The following is a 14,664-nucleotide window of genomic DNA, read 5'->3' on the forward strand; positions in this document are numbered from 1 at the left end:
CTCATAGATGCAGATGACACCACCCTTATGGCAGAAAGCAAAGAACTAACGAGGCTCTTGATGAAAGTGAAAGAAGAGGGTGAAAAAGTTGGCTTAAAACTCAACATTCAGAAAACTAAGATCATGGCATCTGGTCCCATGACTTCATGGGAAATAGATGGGTAAAGAGTGGAAACACTGAGAGACTATTTTTTGGGCTCCAAAATCACTGCAGATGGTAACTGCAGCCATGAAATTAAACGAAGCTTGCTCCCTGGAAGAAAAGTTAATACCAACCTAGACAGCATATTCAAAAGCAGAGACATTACTTTGCCAACAAAGGTCAGTCTAGTCAAGGCTATGGTTTTTCCTGTGGTCATGTATGGATGTGAGAGCTGGACTATAAAGAAAGCTGAGTGCCGAAGAATTGATGCTTTTGAGCCGTAGTGTTGGAGAAGACTCTTGAGAGTCCCTTGGACTGCAAGGAGATCCAACCAGTCCATCCTAAAGGAGATGAGTCCTGGGTGTTCACTGGAAGGACTGATGCTGAAGCTGAAACTCCAATACTTTGGCCACCTGATCGAAGAACTGACTCACTGGAAAAGACCCTGATGCTGGGAAAGATTGAAGGCAGAAGAAGGGAGTGACAGAGGATGAGATGTTGGATGGCATCATCGACACAATGGATATGAGTTTGAGCAAGCTGCAGATAGTGAAGGACAGAGGAGCCTGGCGTGCTGAAGTCCATGGGGTTGCAAAGAATTTGACATAACTCAGAGTTGAACAAGTCACAGAGGTGGTGTTATTTGTTACAGGGGTTGGAGGAGCCTAAGGCAATCTCTTTGGTGGAGGTCATGAGGTGGCTACCAGAGCCAATTTGGGCTACTTGCTTTCTTGTGTGTTTTTTTGTCCAGTGAGGGAGAGAGAAGTACTTCTTTCGTGCCTCTGATTGGGCTGTCTCAAGTCATGTGCTCGTCTTGTGTGTGTGCTAAGTCGCTTCAGTTGTGTCTGACTGTGTGACCCCATGGACTGTAGCCCACCAGGCTCCTTTATCCATGGAATTCTCCAGGCAAGAATACTGGAGTGGGTTGCCATTTCCTATTCCAGGGGATCATCCCAACTCAGGGATAGAACCCATGTCTCCTGCATTGCAGGTGGATTCTTTTTTTTTTTTTTTTCCTCTAATTTTATTTTATTTTAAACTTTACATAATTGTATTAGTTTTGCCAAATATCAAAATGAATCCGCCACAGGTATACATGTGTTCCCCATCCCGAACCCTCCTCCCTCCTCCCTCCCCATACCATCCCTCTGGGCCGTCCCAGTGCACCAGCCCCAAGCATCCAGCATCATGCATCGAACCTGGACTGGCAACTCGTTTCCTACATGATATTTTACATGTTTCATTGCCATTCTCCCAAATCTTCCCACCCTCTCCCTCTCCCACAGAGTCCATAAGACTGTTCTATACATCAGTGTCTCTTTTGCTGTCTCGTACACCGGGTTATTGTTACCATCTTTCTAAATTCCATATATATGCGTTAGTATACTGTATTTATGTTTTTCCTTCTGGCTTACTTCACTCTGTATAATAGGCTCCAGTTTCATCCACCTCATTAGAACTGATTCAAATGTATTCTTTTTAATGGCTGAGTAATACTCCATTGTGTATATGTACCACAGCTTTCTTATCCATTCATCTGCTGATGGACATCTAGGTTGCTTCCATGTCTTGGCTATTATAAACAGTGCTGCGATGAACATTGGGGTACACGTGTCTCTTTCCCTTCTGGTTTCCTGCAGGTGGATTCTTTACCATCCGAGCCACCAGGGCAGCCCTTGATCAGTAGACAATGTAGCTTAAGACTTGGTGAAAGAAAGCCTCTTAGGAGGGAACTGTGCTTTACGCTGTAGCCCATCAAGTGTAGTGAACCGCAAAGCTGTGACCAGGCTTGGGCAGGTTTTTGTTTATCTCCCCCCTTACACTGTCCATTAGGCACCTCCCCAGGGCAGAATCTCCCTGTCCGGTTCTGTTCAGTTTATAGCAGCAGTCTCAGCATTTCCTCCCTCAAAATGTAGCCTACGAATCTACATGCTCGAGGGAAAGCTAATGTGTAAAAGAACCTTGATTGCATTTGTAAAAAAGTGCACTGATTGCCTTCATTTAACACAGAAAGGCTGGAGAATATGTAAAAGTCAGCCGTATGGCTTCAGCAAATAATGGCGCGTTCAAGGAAGGAAACATTTTGCAGCCATTCAGTAAGCATGAGCCCTGTTTTCCTGTTAAACAGCTCGTCTGGGAGAAGAGTTCAACGAGGACATAGTGAAATGTGGGTGGGTGGGACTTAGGGTGGATCCCAGCCAGTGGGGACATCACGGTACCTGGAGCAAGACAGTAGAAAGAGGGGCGGGAGGTAAACACTGTCTCATGAACAGGCACTGCTCTCTCCACGTGGCCAGGACCAGCCATCATTAACAAGCGTCCAAGAGAGAGCTTGGAAAGTGAGAGGCCGCCCAAGGAGCCCTTTGGGGCTGGAAGCTCAGGAGCGGTGAGCTTCTTAGGTGTGTCTCCTTAGAGGTGACACATTAGGAGGACATGCATTCTCGGGAGGTGGAGGGGGTCACAAGAGGAGATGTGTAGGTTGACGGCCAAGATCCGGTGGATCTGATGAGATGGAGTTGAGAGGAGGAGAAAGCAGAGGCGGCTGAGACAGAGGGAGGAGAAAACATGTCTTGTGCCACCAAAACCGAGGATGGTAGGTTTTAGGAGAGCTTGGGACCCCCAGTGGCAGAAAGAGCAGAGAAACATGGAGCTGACCTGGGGGGAGGATGCGTGGGCTGAGCCAGGGGGGCTCATGACCCTCCTTGCCAATCTTGGGGTGCTGCTCATAGTTATGAGGGCTCCTCCCTGGTTCACTGAGACCAAGGCGCTCGAAACCTTCTCTGCTGAACCAGGCGTTAACCGTGAAGACCCCCGGATCACCAGAAACATGGCGGCTACAGCCAAGCGGATGAGAGCCTCTGCACTTTGGCCCCCAGGGCAGCGCCTGGGGACAGAGAACTTGCTCACGGGGAACTTGCCCTGTCTCATACCAGACTTCAAAGACATTTTTTTTTTTTAGAGGAAGGATGGATTGGGGGATTGGGATTGACATAAACATCAGTTCAGTTCAGTCGCTCAGTCGTGTCTGACTCTCTGCGACCCCATGAATCGCAGCATGCCAGGCATCCCTGTCCATCACCATCTCCAGGAGTTCACTCAAACTCACCTCCATTGGTGATGCCATCCAGCCATCTCATCCTCTGTCGTCCCCTACTCCTCCTGCCCCCAATCCCTCCCAGCATCACAGTCTTTTCCAATGAGTCAACTCTTCGCATCAGGTGGCCAAAGTACTGGAGTTTCAGCTTTAGCATCATTCCTTCCAAAGAACACCCAGGGCTGATCTTCAGAATGGACTGGTTGGATCTCCTTGCAGTCCAAGGGACTCTCAAAAGTCTTCTCCAACACCACAGTTCAAAAACATCAATTCTTCAGCGCTCAGCCTTCTTCACAGTCCAACTCTCACATCCATACATGACTACTGGGAAAACCATAGCCTTGACTAGACGGACCTTTGTTGGCAAAGTAATGTCTCTGCTTTTCAATATGTTGTCTAGGTTGGTCATTTACACACTGCTATGTATAAAATCGATAACTAATCTAATGAGAAAGAATTGTGCAGCACAGGGGACTCTACTCACTGCTCAGTGGTGACCGGAATGGGAGGGAATTCAAGGAAGAGGGATACATGTATACGTGTGGCTGAGTCACTTTGCTGCCCACAACATTGAAAAGCAACTACACCCCAGTTTAAAAAACGAAGGTCCTACAGGGTCTGGAATACATAATGTATATACTTCTGAATATACATAGTTATATATATGTATAAATATATATAATATACATGTGCTTATACACACAGTAATATACATGTAATAATACGTGCACAATCACATACATATACCTTTATATATTTATGTGTAATTAATAAATTATGTATATAATTATATATTTACATGTAATTATATATAATTTTATATACAATTTTATATGAACTTCCCCAGTGGCTCAGCAGTAAAGAACCCACTGACTAATGCAGGAAATGTGGGTTTGATCCCAGGGTCAGAGAGATCCTCTGGAGGAGGGCATGGGAACCCACTCCAGTAGTCTTGCCTGGAGAATCTCATGGACAGAGGAGCCTGGCAGGCTACAGTCCATGGGGTCGCAGAGAGTCGGACACAACTGAGCAGGCGCACACATATATACAATTACATATATTTATATGCAATTATATATAACTGTATATTGATTGTCCCTTGAACAACATGGGTTTGAATGGCATGGGTCCACTTACATAAGGATTCTTTTCTTTTTTTAAGTTTATTTATCTATAGGCAATTAGTGTATCCAGTGACTAATTAATGTATCAAGTGACTCCCAGGTGCCAAATCACATGTGAAACTCCAGAACACTCCTACTCAATGTCACTTATGTCTGTGTGGGAAAGAATTGATGATCAAAACTGTAGGAATGGAATGAATATCAATGCTTCCTTTTTCTCTTTTTTTTCAATAATGAAGTCTCAACCTCATTGTTTCTTTGATTTTCTTTCAGTTTCTTTCAGTTTGAATATGATATACCTAAAGTTTAGGACTTGTTTTGGGGGTGTTTTGGGTATTCATTTTTTATTGAGGCATAACTGACATATCACATTATTACATGCAGATGTTTTTCTCTAAAACTTTTTCTTTCTTTCTTTCTCTGTGACTTGGCCGCATCTTTTCACACCCATCGTTACTGCAGAGAGTCCATATTGTACAGAAGAATTGGTCTTCCAGGCCACTTCCCGGACTGACCCACACTGCTCTCCATCAAATTCTCAGGTCTGATTAGGGTTGGCAACACCATCCCTCATAGTTTCGTATATCAGATTCAGTCTTTTCTAGTTGCATGTGACCTCCTATTTCAGGGGGAGGAGTAAAATTTCTCCTTAGATGTATGTGTAGTCATTCGTGTCCTACTCTCTGTGACCCCGTGGACTGTAGCCCCACCAGTCTCCTCTGTCCATGGGATTCTCCAGGCAGGAATACTGGAGGGGGTCGCCATGCCCTCCTCCAGGGGATCTTCCCCACCCAGGGATCGAACCCGCGTCTCCTGTGTCTCCTGCGTTGCAGGCGGGTTCTTTCCCCGCTGAACCATCGGGGAAGCCCTGCGGCAGAAAAGCAGGTCTCTGTGGAGGGCCGGTCTCACATCTTCGTGGCCGGAAAATCACGGCAGGAAACCCGCAGGTAACTCACGCCCAGCCCGGGCGCCGTGCGGGAGGGTGGAGGGGCACTGTCTCTGTCTTGCACAAGCAGCGCTTCCCCTTCTGCCGGGCAGGTGACACTGTCTCCGCGGCGGGAGGTCTCCGGCCCGGCGGCGCGGTCCGCGGTGCAGCCGTGCTGGGCGGGCTGCGCGCCGCGCATCGCCATGTCCCCGGGCGTCCCTCTTCTGCTCGGGCTCGGTGAGCCGGCCGCGGGCCGTCCTGTGGGAGCCTGGGGGTGTGGGAAGAAGGCGCCGAGGAGGGGTTCTTAAGCGGGTTCCTCTGCTGGGACTCCCCTCTGTGAGGTCCCGGGACAGGGAACTGCAGAGGCGTCACCCGCGGGCCGCGTTTCTCCGGTTCGGTGTGGATGTCACGCCCCAAGCTCGAGGCGTTTGGGAGCCCACTGTGTTATCGGCCGTCTTCTCTCACCAAGTGTTTCTCTGTTTCAGTGTTTTGCCGGGACCAAGGGATTTGGGCACAGACCGGTGAGTGGTGCCTCGCTTTTTCTCCCAGAGAACTCCGAGTTGGACGTGGGGTGAACTTGTGTAGCCTTGACAGAACCTCAGCCTCTCACCTGCACCATCCCCTGCTCCACACGCTTCGCTTAATTAATTTAAATAATTTGTTTTTATTTATTATTTATTTTTTGGCTGCACTGGGTCTTCGTAGCTGGGCGTGGCCTTTCTCTAGCTGCAGTGAGCAGGGGCTCCTCTCTAGCTGGGATGCTCGGCCTCTCACCGCGGCGGCTTCCCTTGTTCCCAGAGCACAGGCTCTTGGCTGCCAGGCTTCAGTGGATGCGGCTCCTGGGCTCTAGAAGCGGACTCTATTTGTGGCGCACGGGCTTAGTTGCCCCTTGGCATGCGGGATCTTGCCGGACCAGGAGTGGAACCGACGTCTACTGCATTGGCGGGCGGATTCTTTACCACTGAGCCACCAGCTGTTCAGTCGCTCCGTCGTGTCCTACTCTTTGCGACCCCATGGACTGCAGCACACCAGGCTTCTCTGTCCTTCACTGTCTCCTGGAGCTTATTCAAACTCATGTCCATCGAGTCAGTGATGCCATCCAACCATCTCATCCTCTGTCTTCCCCTTCTCCTCCTGCCTTCCATCTTTCCCAGCATCAGCGTTTTTCAAATGAGTTAGTGCTTCACAGCAGGTGGCCAAAGTACTGGAGCTTCAGCTTCAGCATTAGTCCTTCCACTGAATGTTCAGGGTTGATTTCCTTTAGGATGGACTGCTTAGATCTCCTTGCTGTCCAAGGGACTCTCAAGAGTCTTCTCCAACACCACAGGTCAAAAGAACCAATTCTTTGATGCTCAGCTTTCTTTATGGTCCTTTCCTTATACATCACTACTGAGCCACTAGGAAAGACCTTAATTTATTTTTTGTATTTTAATTCTTCAACATTTTGCCAATCTTCGGTGGAAAACCTCTTCGCCTCTCTAGAAAGCTTCCTGATCTCCAGCTATTCCCGATCGGTGCAGATGAGTCAAGGAGGAAATGCTCGGGTTTTGAGCTAATGCAGAAAGAGAACACAGCTGAGATCGACGTTCAGAACGCAGACACAGAGAACCGGGGACATCTGCGCAGGCCCCAGGTCCCTCTTTGGGTTCCGGAGTGTCGCTTGTTGGGGGCACTGTGCGTCCTCTCCATTTGCTGTCACCTCACCTGCCTCCAGGTGGCTCAGTGGTAAACAATCTGTCTGCAATGCAGGAGATGTGGGTTCGATCCCTGGGTCGGGAAGATCCCCTGGAGAAGGAAAAGGCAACCCACTTCAGTGTTCTTGCCTGAGAATTCCATGGACAGAGGAGCCGGTGGGCTACAATCCATGGGGTCGCAAAGAGTCGGACACGACTTAGTGACTAAAGAACAGCAACAGTAATTGCTTCCAGCTCTCTCAGCTATGGGAGTTCTCTTCACAAGGAAGGCACTCTTGATTAGGAGACAGACTTGAAGTAAAATGAAGACATCAAGATTTGCTGGTTCATGACCTTTTGCAAGCAATTTCCTCATTTGAGCCCCAGGTTCCTTCTTTCTGTAATGAAATTACCGGAGTTCTCTGGAGGTCCAGTGGTTAGGTGCCGTTGCCATGGCCAGGCTTCAATCTCTGATTGAGGAACTGAGATCCTATAAGCGGTGCAGCACAGCCAAAAAAAGAAAAAGAAATAATAACAGAGTGTTGCATCAGTTAAGATACGATCCTGTCATGCTCAGACAACAAGCTTTTGCTCAAAGTAGGCATTGTTGTTTAATGTTAACAGTTGCTAGGTAACATGTGTTGAGGTTTTCCCATGTGCCAAGTGCTATTCTCAACATTTATACATATGATCTCATTTTAATCTTACGAATCTATCAAGAGGTAAGTTAGTTTTTTCATATTCCAGATATATGGAGCCCTGGTTGTGACCTCAACATTGTACTAAGTGTTTGGCATAGGTTTTTAGTAAGTTAATTGAAATATAATTGAAGTACAATGTTATAGCAATTTCAGTTGTGCCTGGTGGCTCAGATGGTGAAGAACTGGCCTGCAATGCAGGAGACCTGGGTTCGATCCCTGGGTTGGGAAGATGGGAAGATCCCCTGGAGAAGCGACCGGCTACCCACTCTAGTACTCTGGCCTAGAGAATTCCATGGACTGTATAGTCCATGGGGTCGCAAAGAGCAGGACACAACTGAGCGACTTTCACTTTCCCACTATATAATGATTGGACATTTATATACCTTATGAAATGATTACCAGGATGCGTCTGGTACCATCTATTCTCATGTAAAGTTATTACGTTATGATTGAGCACATTCCCTGTGCTGTGTATTTCATCTCTGTATTTTTTTTATTCTGTAACTTAAGGTTAGTGCTTCTTAATCCCCTTCAGTCACTTCGGCAGCTGCCTGGTTATTCTCTGGTTCTGTAGGTCTGCCCTTGTTTTGTTCTTTAGATTCCACATGTGAGAGCTGGTGGCATTTGTCTTTCTCTGACTTATTTCACTTAGCCAAACGCCCTCTAGATCCACCCATGGTGTCACAAATGTGCAAAATTTTATTTTATCTTTTATGATTATCTTTTAAAACATTAACTCATTAATCTTGGCAGTGTTGGGTCTCTGCCGCTGTGTGAGGCTTTCTCTTGTCGTGGAGCATGGGCTCTCTAGTTCTTGCAGCTCGCAGGCTCAGTTGTTGTGGTGTGTGGGTTCAGCCGTTCCGAGGCACGTGGGATCTTCCTGGACCGTGGATGGATCCATGTCTCCTGCACTGGCAGGTGGATTCTTAACCACTGAGCCACCAGGGAAGCCCAGGGTTGTTGTTGTTCAGTCGTTCAGTCATGTCTGACTCTTTGCGACCCCATTGACTGCAGCACGCCAGGCCTCCCTGTCCACTATCTCCCGGAGCTTGCTCAAACTCATGTCCATGGAGTTGGTGAAGCCGATCCAACCATCTCATCCTCTGTTGTCCCCTTCTCCTGCCTTCAATCTTTCCCCGCATCAGGGTCTTTTCCAATGAGTCAGCTCTTTACATCAGGTAGCCAAGGTACTGGAGTTTCAGCTTCAGCATCTGTCCTTCCAATGGATATTTTCAGGACTGATCTCCTTTAGGATGGGACTGGCTGGATCTCCTTGCGGTCCCAGGGACTCTTCAGAGTCTTCTACAACACCACAGTTCAAAAGCATCAATTCTTTGGTGCTCAGCTTTCTTCATAGTCCAACTCTCATATCCATACATGACTACTGCAAAATACAGTAGATAGTTTTGTTGTGTAATTTATCTCAATATGCAGAAGAGTAACAACTTCTGTGCACTGGCTCATGTGTCTAGATTCTGTTACTGCATAGGTTCACCAGTTTCCAAAGCATCCACTGACTTGCTCGTGTATGGAAGGCGCACAGTACTTATACAGTAAATACAATACCTGTGTCCTGAAAGGGTGACTTGGTCCAGCCGGAGACCAACCACAGATCTGTACTGTCCTCCAACTCCTAGACCTACCTGAAGTCTACCAAAACCCTCTTGAAGAAAGATCCCTTGCCGTCGTGTCTGGGACTTCTGCCATCGAGCTCCTCCCGCTCCTCTTCCTCCTCTTCTTTTTCATCTGCATGTGCTGCTGTGGAGGCCAACAGGGTACGTCCTAGAAGGGGAAGGGTTCCTGGAAGGGGAAGGGGTCAGTGGGTGGGGGGAGCGTAGGGAGGGGCTTGGTGGGTCCCCTGCCAGCCGGGGCTCTCAGCACTGCCTCTCCATAGGTTCCACTGATAATGAGACCAAGAGCCAACCGGATTTTAACAGGTAGGACAATCTGGACTCTTCCCAGTAGAAAATGCTGTTTCTGTCTCATTCCTCAGACCCACCTTAATGCGTCTATCTCCTTTCCCTCAGCTCCAACCCTGGCATGGACTTCTCAGAAGAAAATCCGGGTAAGAGGAGTGATTAGGCGAGGGAGCCGGGCTGGGGAAAGGCTGCCTTCAGGGGCAGATAGAGGCATCCCGGAAGCCGAGAGGCTGGGGCAGGCCTTACCGTGTGTGATGTCACTGCCCTTCCCTACTTCCAGTCGTCCATCTGAAAGCAGCTGGTGTCATTCCTGGGGGCTCTGAAGAGCCCTGTGCCACAGTCCTTCCTGTCTCAGTGCAGAGAAGAAGTCAGTGAGCGCGAAGCAGTAGATAAGAAGTGATTTACTAGAAAAGGACGCTTGCGAGGCTTACAAGCGGGCCGAGAAGGCGGTACCACCCCCGGGAATTTCCTGGGCTACAGTTTTGTAATCACAGGAAAAGTGGGGAGGGGAAGACCTTCTTTGACTTTCTTGAGTAGACATCACAGTTCCATCATCAGCTCCTCCTCCCGGTTGAGCAGGTTCCTCTGGCCCCTCCCTCAGGTGTCAAGCAAGGTCGACAAATGGTTGTTCTTTTTTAATGTGTGTAGAGAGCATGTCCCATGGATCATTAAATTCAGAGCTCCCTGGGCAGGCTGTGGGGCTCACGCCACTACTGGTTCATTGTTGGGGGCAGGTCTCCTGCTTCTGGTGCCTGGTTCTGTTGCTAAGCAAACCTGCTTTCTGGAGTCATCCGCTTACAGGGGTCTCCCATACTGTTTCTACCAACAGTCCCCTGGGGGACTAACTATTGAATCACCTACTTGGTCTGCTCACTCCACCCCGTCACGGCTCTGAAATACAGATGGCAGGACTGGGTGACCAGAAGGCCCTTCCTGGAAGCCTGTCCTCTCCTCTTTCCTTGCAGACGATGTCTCAGTGCACCTCCCACCAGAGGAGGACAGGCAGAGGGACATGCAGGTGAGTCTCCCCACCTCCCCCGACCCCTCCCCTGGCCCCTCCCCCGGGGCTCACCCCTCACTTTGTGTCTCCCAGGTCCACCCCGAGGAATGCCCATGGGGCTCTTCTGAGTCCTCCGCTGAGCCGCACCAGGATTCCTTCATGGAGAGTGAGGTTTCACTCCCATCTTGCAGCCCTGAGGACTCCTCAGTATAGCCCCGCATGGACCCGCCTTCACTTCATCCAGAGAGCGGAGGTGGAGCTGGCTGTGTGCCCTCCATGGCACAAGGGCCCCTTAAGGAGTGTGTGAGTCATCATCTTGTGTGTGAGTGTGTGCGTGCACCTGCCCAGTGCGTCTGACTCTTTGCGACCCCATGGACTGTAGCCCACCAGGCTCCTCTGTCCATGGGATTCTCCAGGCAAGGATACTGGAGTGGGTAGCTATTCCCTTCTGCATTTCCTTCTCCAGGGGATCTTCCTGACCCAAGGATCGAACCCAAGTCTCTTGCTTCGCAGGCGGACTCTTTTACCACTGGTCCACCTGGGAAGCCCCAGTCCTCATTTTGGAGCTCCCCGAAGACTCAAGAATACAGAAGCCTTGTCAGTCGTCAAGAAATTCTGGGATATGAGAGATGGAACTTTTCCTGCTGTATCAGTGAACAAAGGGTATCACAGTCATGGGAGATGACGGCCACCACGGCTGCTGAGCTGGTGAGCCCTGAGGGTGCTCAGGAAGGAAAGAACACAGCCATCTAGCAGCCATCAGACTGCGGCCACCACTGAGGGTGAGCCCGGAGGGAACTTGGGACGTGAAAACAGCAGGATCCTGGCCCCAGACAGCTGAGGCGCGCATCGAAGTGATGATTTCAGCGAGCCCGGACGCTTCCATCTTCCCATACGTAGAAAACCGCTAAATTCTCTAACTTGGGATAGTCGGTTTTCTTTAATTGGCGGTAGCATTCGAGCTTCAGATTATCTGCCTTTTGTTGCGAAGCTTCTTTATTACCTGGCTCCTCCCCTCACCTCCTCTGAGCAGTTCTCTCGGGGTTACTTGAGATGCTGCCTCCCGGGCTTGAGTCCTAAGAATATCTGACAAATAAAACATAACTCTCAACGTTTAGGTTGCGTGTGTATTTTTGGCAGACAGATGCATCACACAACTCTCAGCAGATTCCTGGTCCTCACTAGAGAACACCTGCTTCTCAGACTCCAGTGAGGGTCAAATGAGGGAATGCTTGAACAGTGAGAAGCAGCTGTGAGCTGCTGTTCAGTCACTCAGTCGTTTCCAACTCTGCGACCCCATGGACTGTGGCAAGCCAGGAGTCCATAACCAACACCCGGAGTCCACCCAAACCCATGTCTATCGAGTCAGTGATGCCATCCAAACATCTCATTCTCTGTCGTCCCCATCTCCTCCTGCCATCAATCTTTCCCAGCATCAGGGTCTTTTCCAGTGAGTCAGTTCTTCGCATCAGGTGGACAAAGTATCGGAGCTTCAGCTTCAGCATTAAGTCCTTCAATGAATATTCAGGGTTGATTTCCTTTAGGACTGACTGGTCTGATCTCCTTGCAGTCCAAGGGATGCTGCTAAACCTCTAATACACAGGAAAGTCCTCTCCTTTCCCCTCTCTTCCCCATTCCAGCAAGAATCACCTGGTCCAAAGGAACCTATTCACAAAACAGAAATGCTCACATGGAAAACAAACGTACGGTTACCAAAGGGGACAGCAGGTGGTGGGGGGAGATGAGCTGGGAGTCTGGGATTAACATATACTTACCACCATCTATAAGACAGGTAAACAGGGACCTCCCTGGCGGTCCAGTGGTTAGGATGCCACACTTCCACTGCAGGTGGCACAGGCTGGATTAGGGAACTAAGATCCCGCGTGTCACACAATGCGGCCAGAAAAAAGGGAGGAATTACAATAAAAAATAGGTAAACAAGAAGGAGCTACTGTACAGCACGGGGGACTCGACTCAGTGTCTTGTATTAACAATAACCTAAAGGGAAAAGAGGCTGGAAAAGAATTATCTATGTGAATATAAGAATATGTATATGTGCATAGCTGAATTGCTGTGCGTACACCTGAAACTAACAACATTGTAAAAGAACTATGCAAAAACAGAGAGTGAAAGTGTTAGTCACTCAACTGTGTCCAAAACTTTTTAATCCCATGGACTGTAGGCGCCAGGCTCCTCTGTCCATGGGATTCTCCAGGCAAGAATACTGGAGCCAGGAAGGGTGGTTGGGGAGGGGTTGTCAGGAAAAGGAACTCAACCACAAAGAAAAAAAGAACACTGGAGCGGGTGGCCATTCTCTTCTCCAGGAGATCTTCCTGATCCAGGGATCGAACCCCGATCTCCTTCATTGTAGGCAGATTCTTTACCACTGAGCCACCAGGATCCTTCAACTACACACATATATATACTTCATATGTTTAATGAGATACATCTATGATTATAACTGAAAGTGAAAAATAGCCCCCCAAGGCTGGCGCATCCTGACCCCGCCCCTGCAGTCTGTAGTCAGGGTTCTGCTCAGTTCATTCCAGCCACACCCATCTTTTTCTGCTCACATTTTCTGGTTGAAATGCTAGGCTCTTTCCCTCTTCGGGGCTTTAGGGCTGAGTGTTTGACCCACATCACTGCTCCAAAGAAAAGTTCACTGAAACAATTCCATTACAGAGATCTGTCAGGTAATACTCCGTATGAGCAGCTTGTTCAAAACACTTCTCCAATTTCCATGCATTTTACCCTGTAGAGAATCTAAAATGGTAGTGATGCCCCATCCTCCCTTCCTGAAGCCCCTGATAACTCCCGGTATACTCTCTGTCTCTATAAACTGCCCTACTCTGGGTGTTTCTTACAACTGGAATCGTGTTATGTATGTGTGGTCTTTTGTGCTTGCTTATGTTACTTCCCTGGGGGCTCAGATGGTAAAGAATCTGCCTGCGATGGAAGAATCTGGGTTCAACCCCTGGGTAAGGAAGATCCTCTGGAGCAGGAAATGACAACTCATCCCAGTATTCCTGCCTGGAGAATCCCATGGACAGAGGAGCCTGGTTGGCTACAGTCCGTGGGGACACAGAGAGTCAGACACGACTGAGCATATCTCTCTATCTAGGCGATTCCTTGTTATAGTTTTGATTTGTATTTCGATAAGATTTCAGGATGTGGAGGCTTTTCATGTGATTTTTAAAAGAACAGTGTGAGTAAAACTGACCTCTGGAGCTTGGCCTCTTGACCCTCTGCACTGTTTTGAATTCTTTTTCCAGGACCTGCCCGGGGACATCTGTTGAGGAAAGATATTTTTTTCCTTACAGCCCCGCAGGCCTGATGACACAGGTTTCCCGTTGCTGTTACAAAAGCGAAAGGCAGTAGCATCTCTTCACGCTCCACTGGTGGCTTTTGTTTTTGGTTTGGGTAATTGATGTCCTCTTCCCTATAGGGGACTGGAATGCACAAGTAGGAAGTCAAGAAACACCTGGAGTAACAGGTGAATTTGGCCTTGGAGTCCAGAATGAAGCAGGGCAAAGGCTAACAGAGTTTTGCCAAGAGAACACACTGGTCATAGCAAACACCCTCTTCCAACAACACAAGAGAAGACTCTACACAGGGACATCACCAGATGGTCAACACCGAAATCAGATGGATTATATTCTTTGCAGCCAAAGATGGAGAAGCTCTATACAGTCCGCAAAAACAAGACCGGGGGCTGACTGTGGCTCAGATCATGAACTTCTTATTGCCAAATTCAGACTTAAATTGAAGAAAGTGGGGAAAACCACTAGACCATTCAGGTATGACCTAAATCAAATCCCTTATAATTATACAGTGGAAGTGAGAAATAGATTTAAGGGACTAGATCTGATAGACAGAGTGCCTGATGAACTATGGGCGGAGGTTCATGACATTGTACAGGAGACAGGGATCAAGACCATTCCCATGGAAAAGAAATGCAAAAAAGCAAAATGGCTGTCGAGGAGACCTTACAAATAGCTGTGAAAAGAAGAGAAGCGAAAAGCAAAGGAGAAAAGGAAAGATATAAGCATCTGAATGCAGAGTTCCAAAGAATAGCAAGGAGAGATA

At 48.4% G+C, this 14,664-nt stretch overlaps 2 protein-coding genes and 1 long non-coding RNA gene across 7 annotated transcripts in view; 2 read left to right on the forward strand and 1 right to left on the reverse strand.

Moving 5' to 3' along the window:
- RDH13 (retinol dehydrogenase 13) overlaps nt 1-5,018 on the forward strand; it is a 29,236-nt gene extending 24,218 nt beyond the window's left edge. The window contains exon 7 of the mRNA XM_086354528.1: nt 4,823-5,018. Coding sequence (XP_086210654.1) covers nt 4,823-4,908 — 86 coding nt within the window. The 3' untranslated portion in view covers nt 4,909-5,018. The remainder of the gene's footprint in view (nt 1-4,822) is intronic.
- On the forward strand, nt 4,947-11,689 carry LOC147354650 (uncharacterized). 5 transcript variants are annotated; one of them, XM_086354532.1, is made up of 8 exons: nt 4,947-5,307; nt 5,771-5,806; nt 9,297-9,434; nt 9,554-9,596; nt 9,687-9,724; nt 10,544-10,596; nt 10,672-10,881; nt 11,092-11,689. In XM_086354532.1, exons 1-8 carry the CDS (start codon nt 5,086-5,088, stop codon nt 11,261-11,263), a joined length of 912 nt encoding a protein of 303 aa, XP_086210658.1. In that variant the 5' UTR covers nt 4,947-5,085; the 3' UTR covers nt 11,264-11,689. The 5 variants fall into 5 exon arrangements, with proteins under 5 accessions (XP_086210658.1, XP_086210662.1, XP_086210660.1 ...); XM_086354536.1 differs by lacking the exon at nt 4,947-5,307 and adding an exon at nt 5,360-5,522 and having other exon boundaries at nt 11,045-11,689; XM_086354534.1 differs by lacking the exon at nt 4,947-5,307 and having other exon boundaries at nt 5,560-5,806; nt 11,045-11,689.
- A 417-nt stretch (nt 11,690-12,106) lies between these two features.
- Nucleotides 12,107-13,937, reverse strand: LOC147354651 (uncharacterized). Its single transcript, XR_015146519.1, has 3 exons — nt 13,799-13,937; nt 12,354-12,449; nt 12,107-12,243 (listed from the first exon to the last, which is right to left on the reverse strand). It is a non-coding gene; the product is annotated as an uncharacterized LOC147354651 (long non-coding RNA).
- Between the last annotated feature and the right edge of the window lie 727 nt (nt 13,938-14,664).

This window comes from Bos grunniens, chromosome 18 (assembly GCF_055505025.1).
Source record: "Bos grunniens cultivar Pamir isolate PY7600 chromosome 18, Bosgru_T2T1.0, whole genome shotgun sequence".
Classification (NCBI taxonomy): Eukaryota; Metazoa; Chordata; class Mammalia; order Artiodactyla; family Bovidae; genus Bos; species Bos grunniens.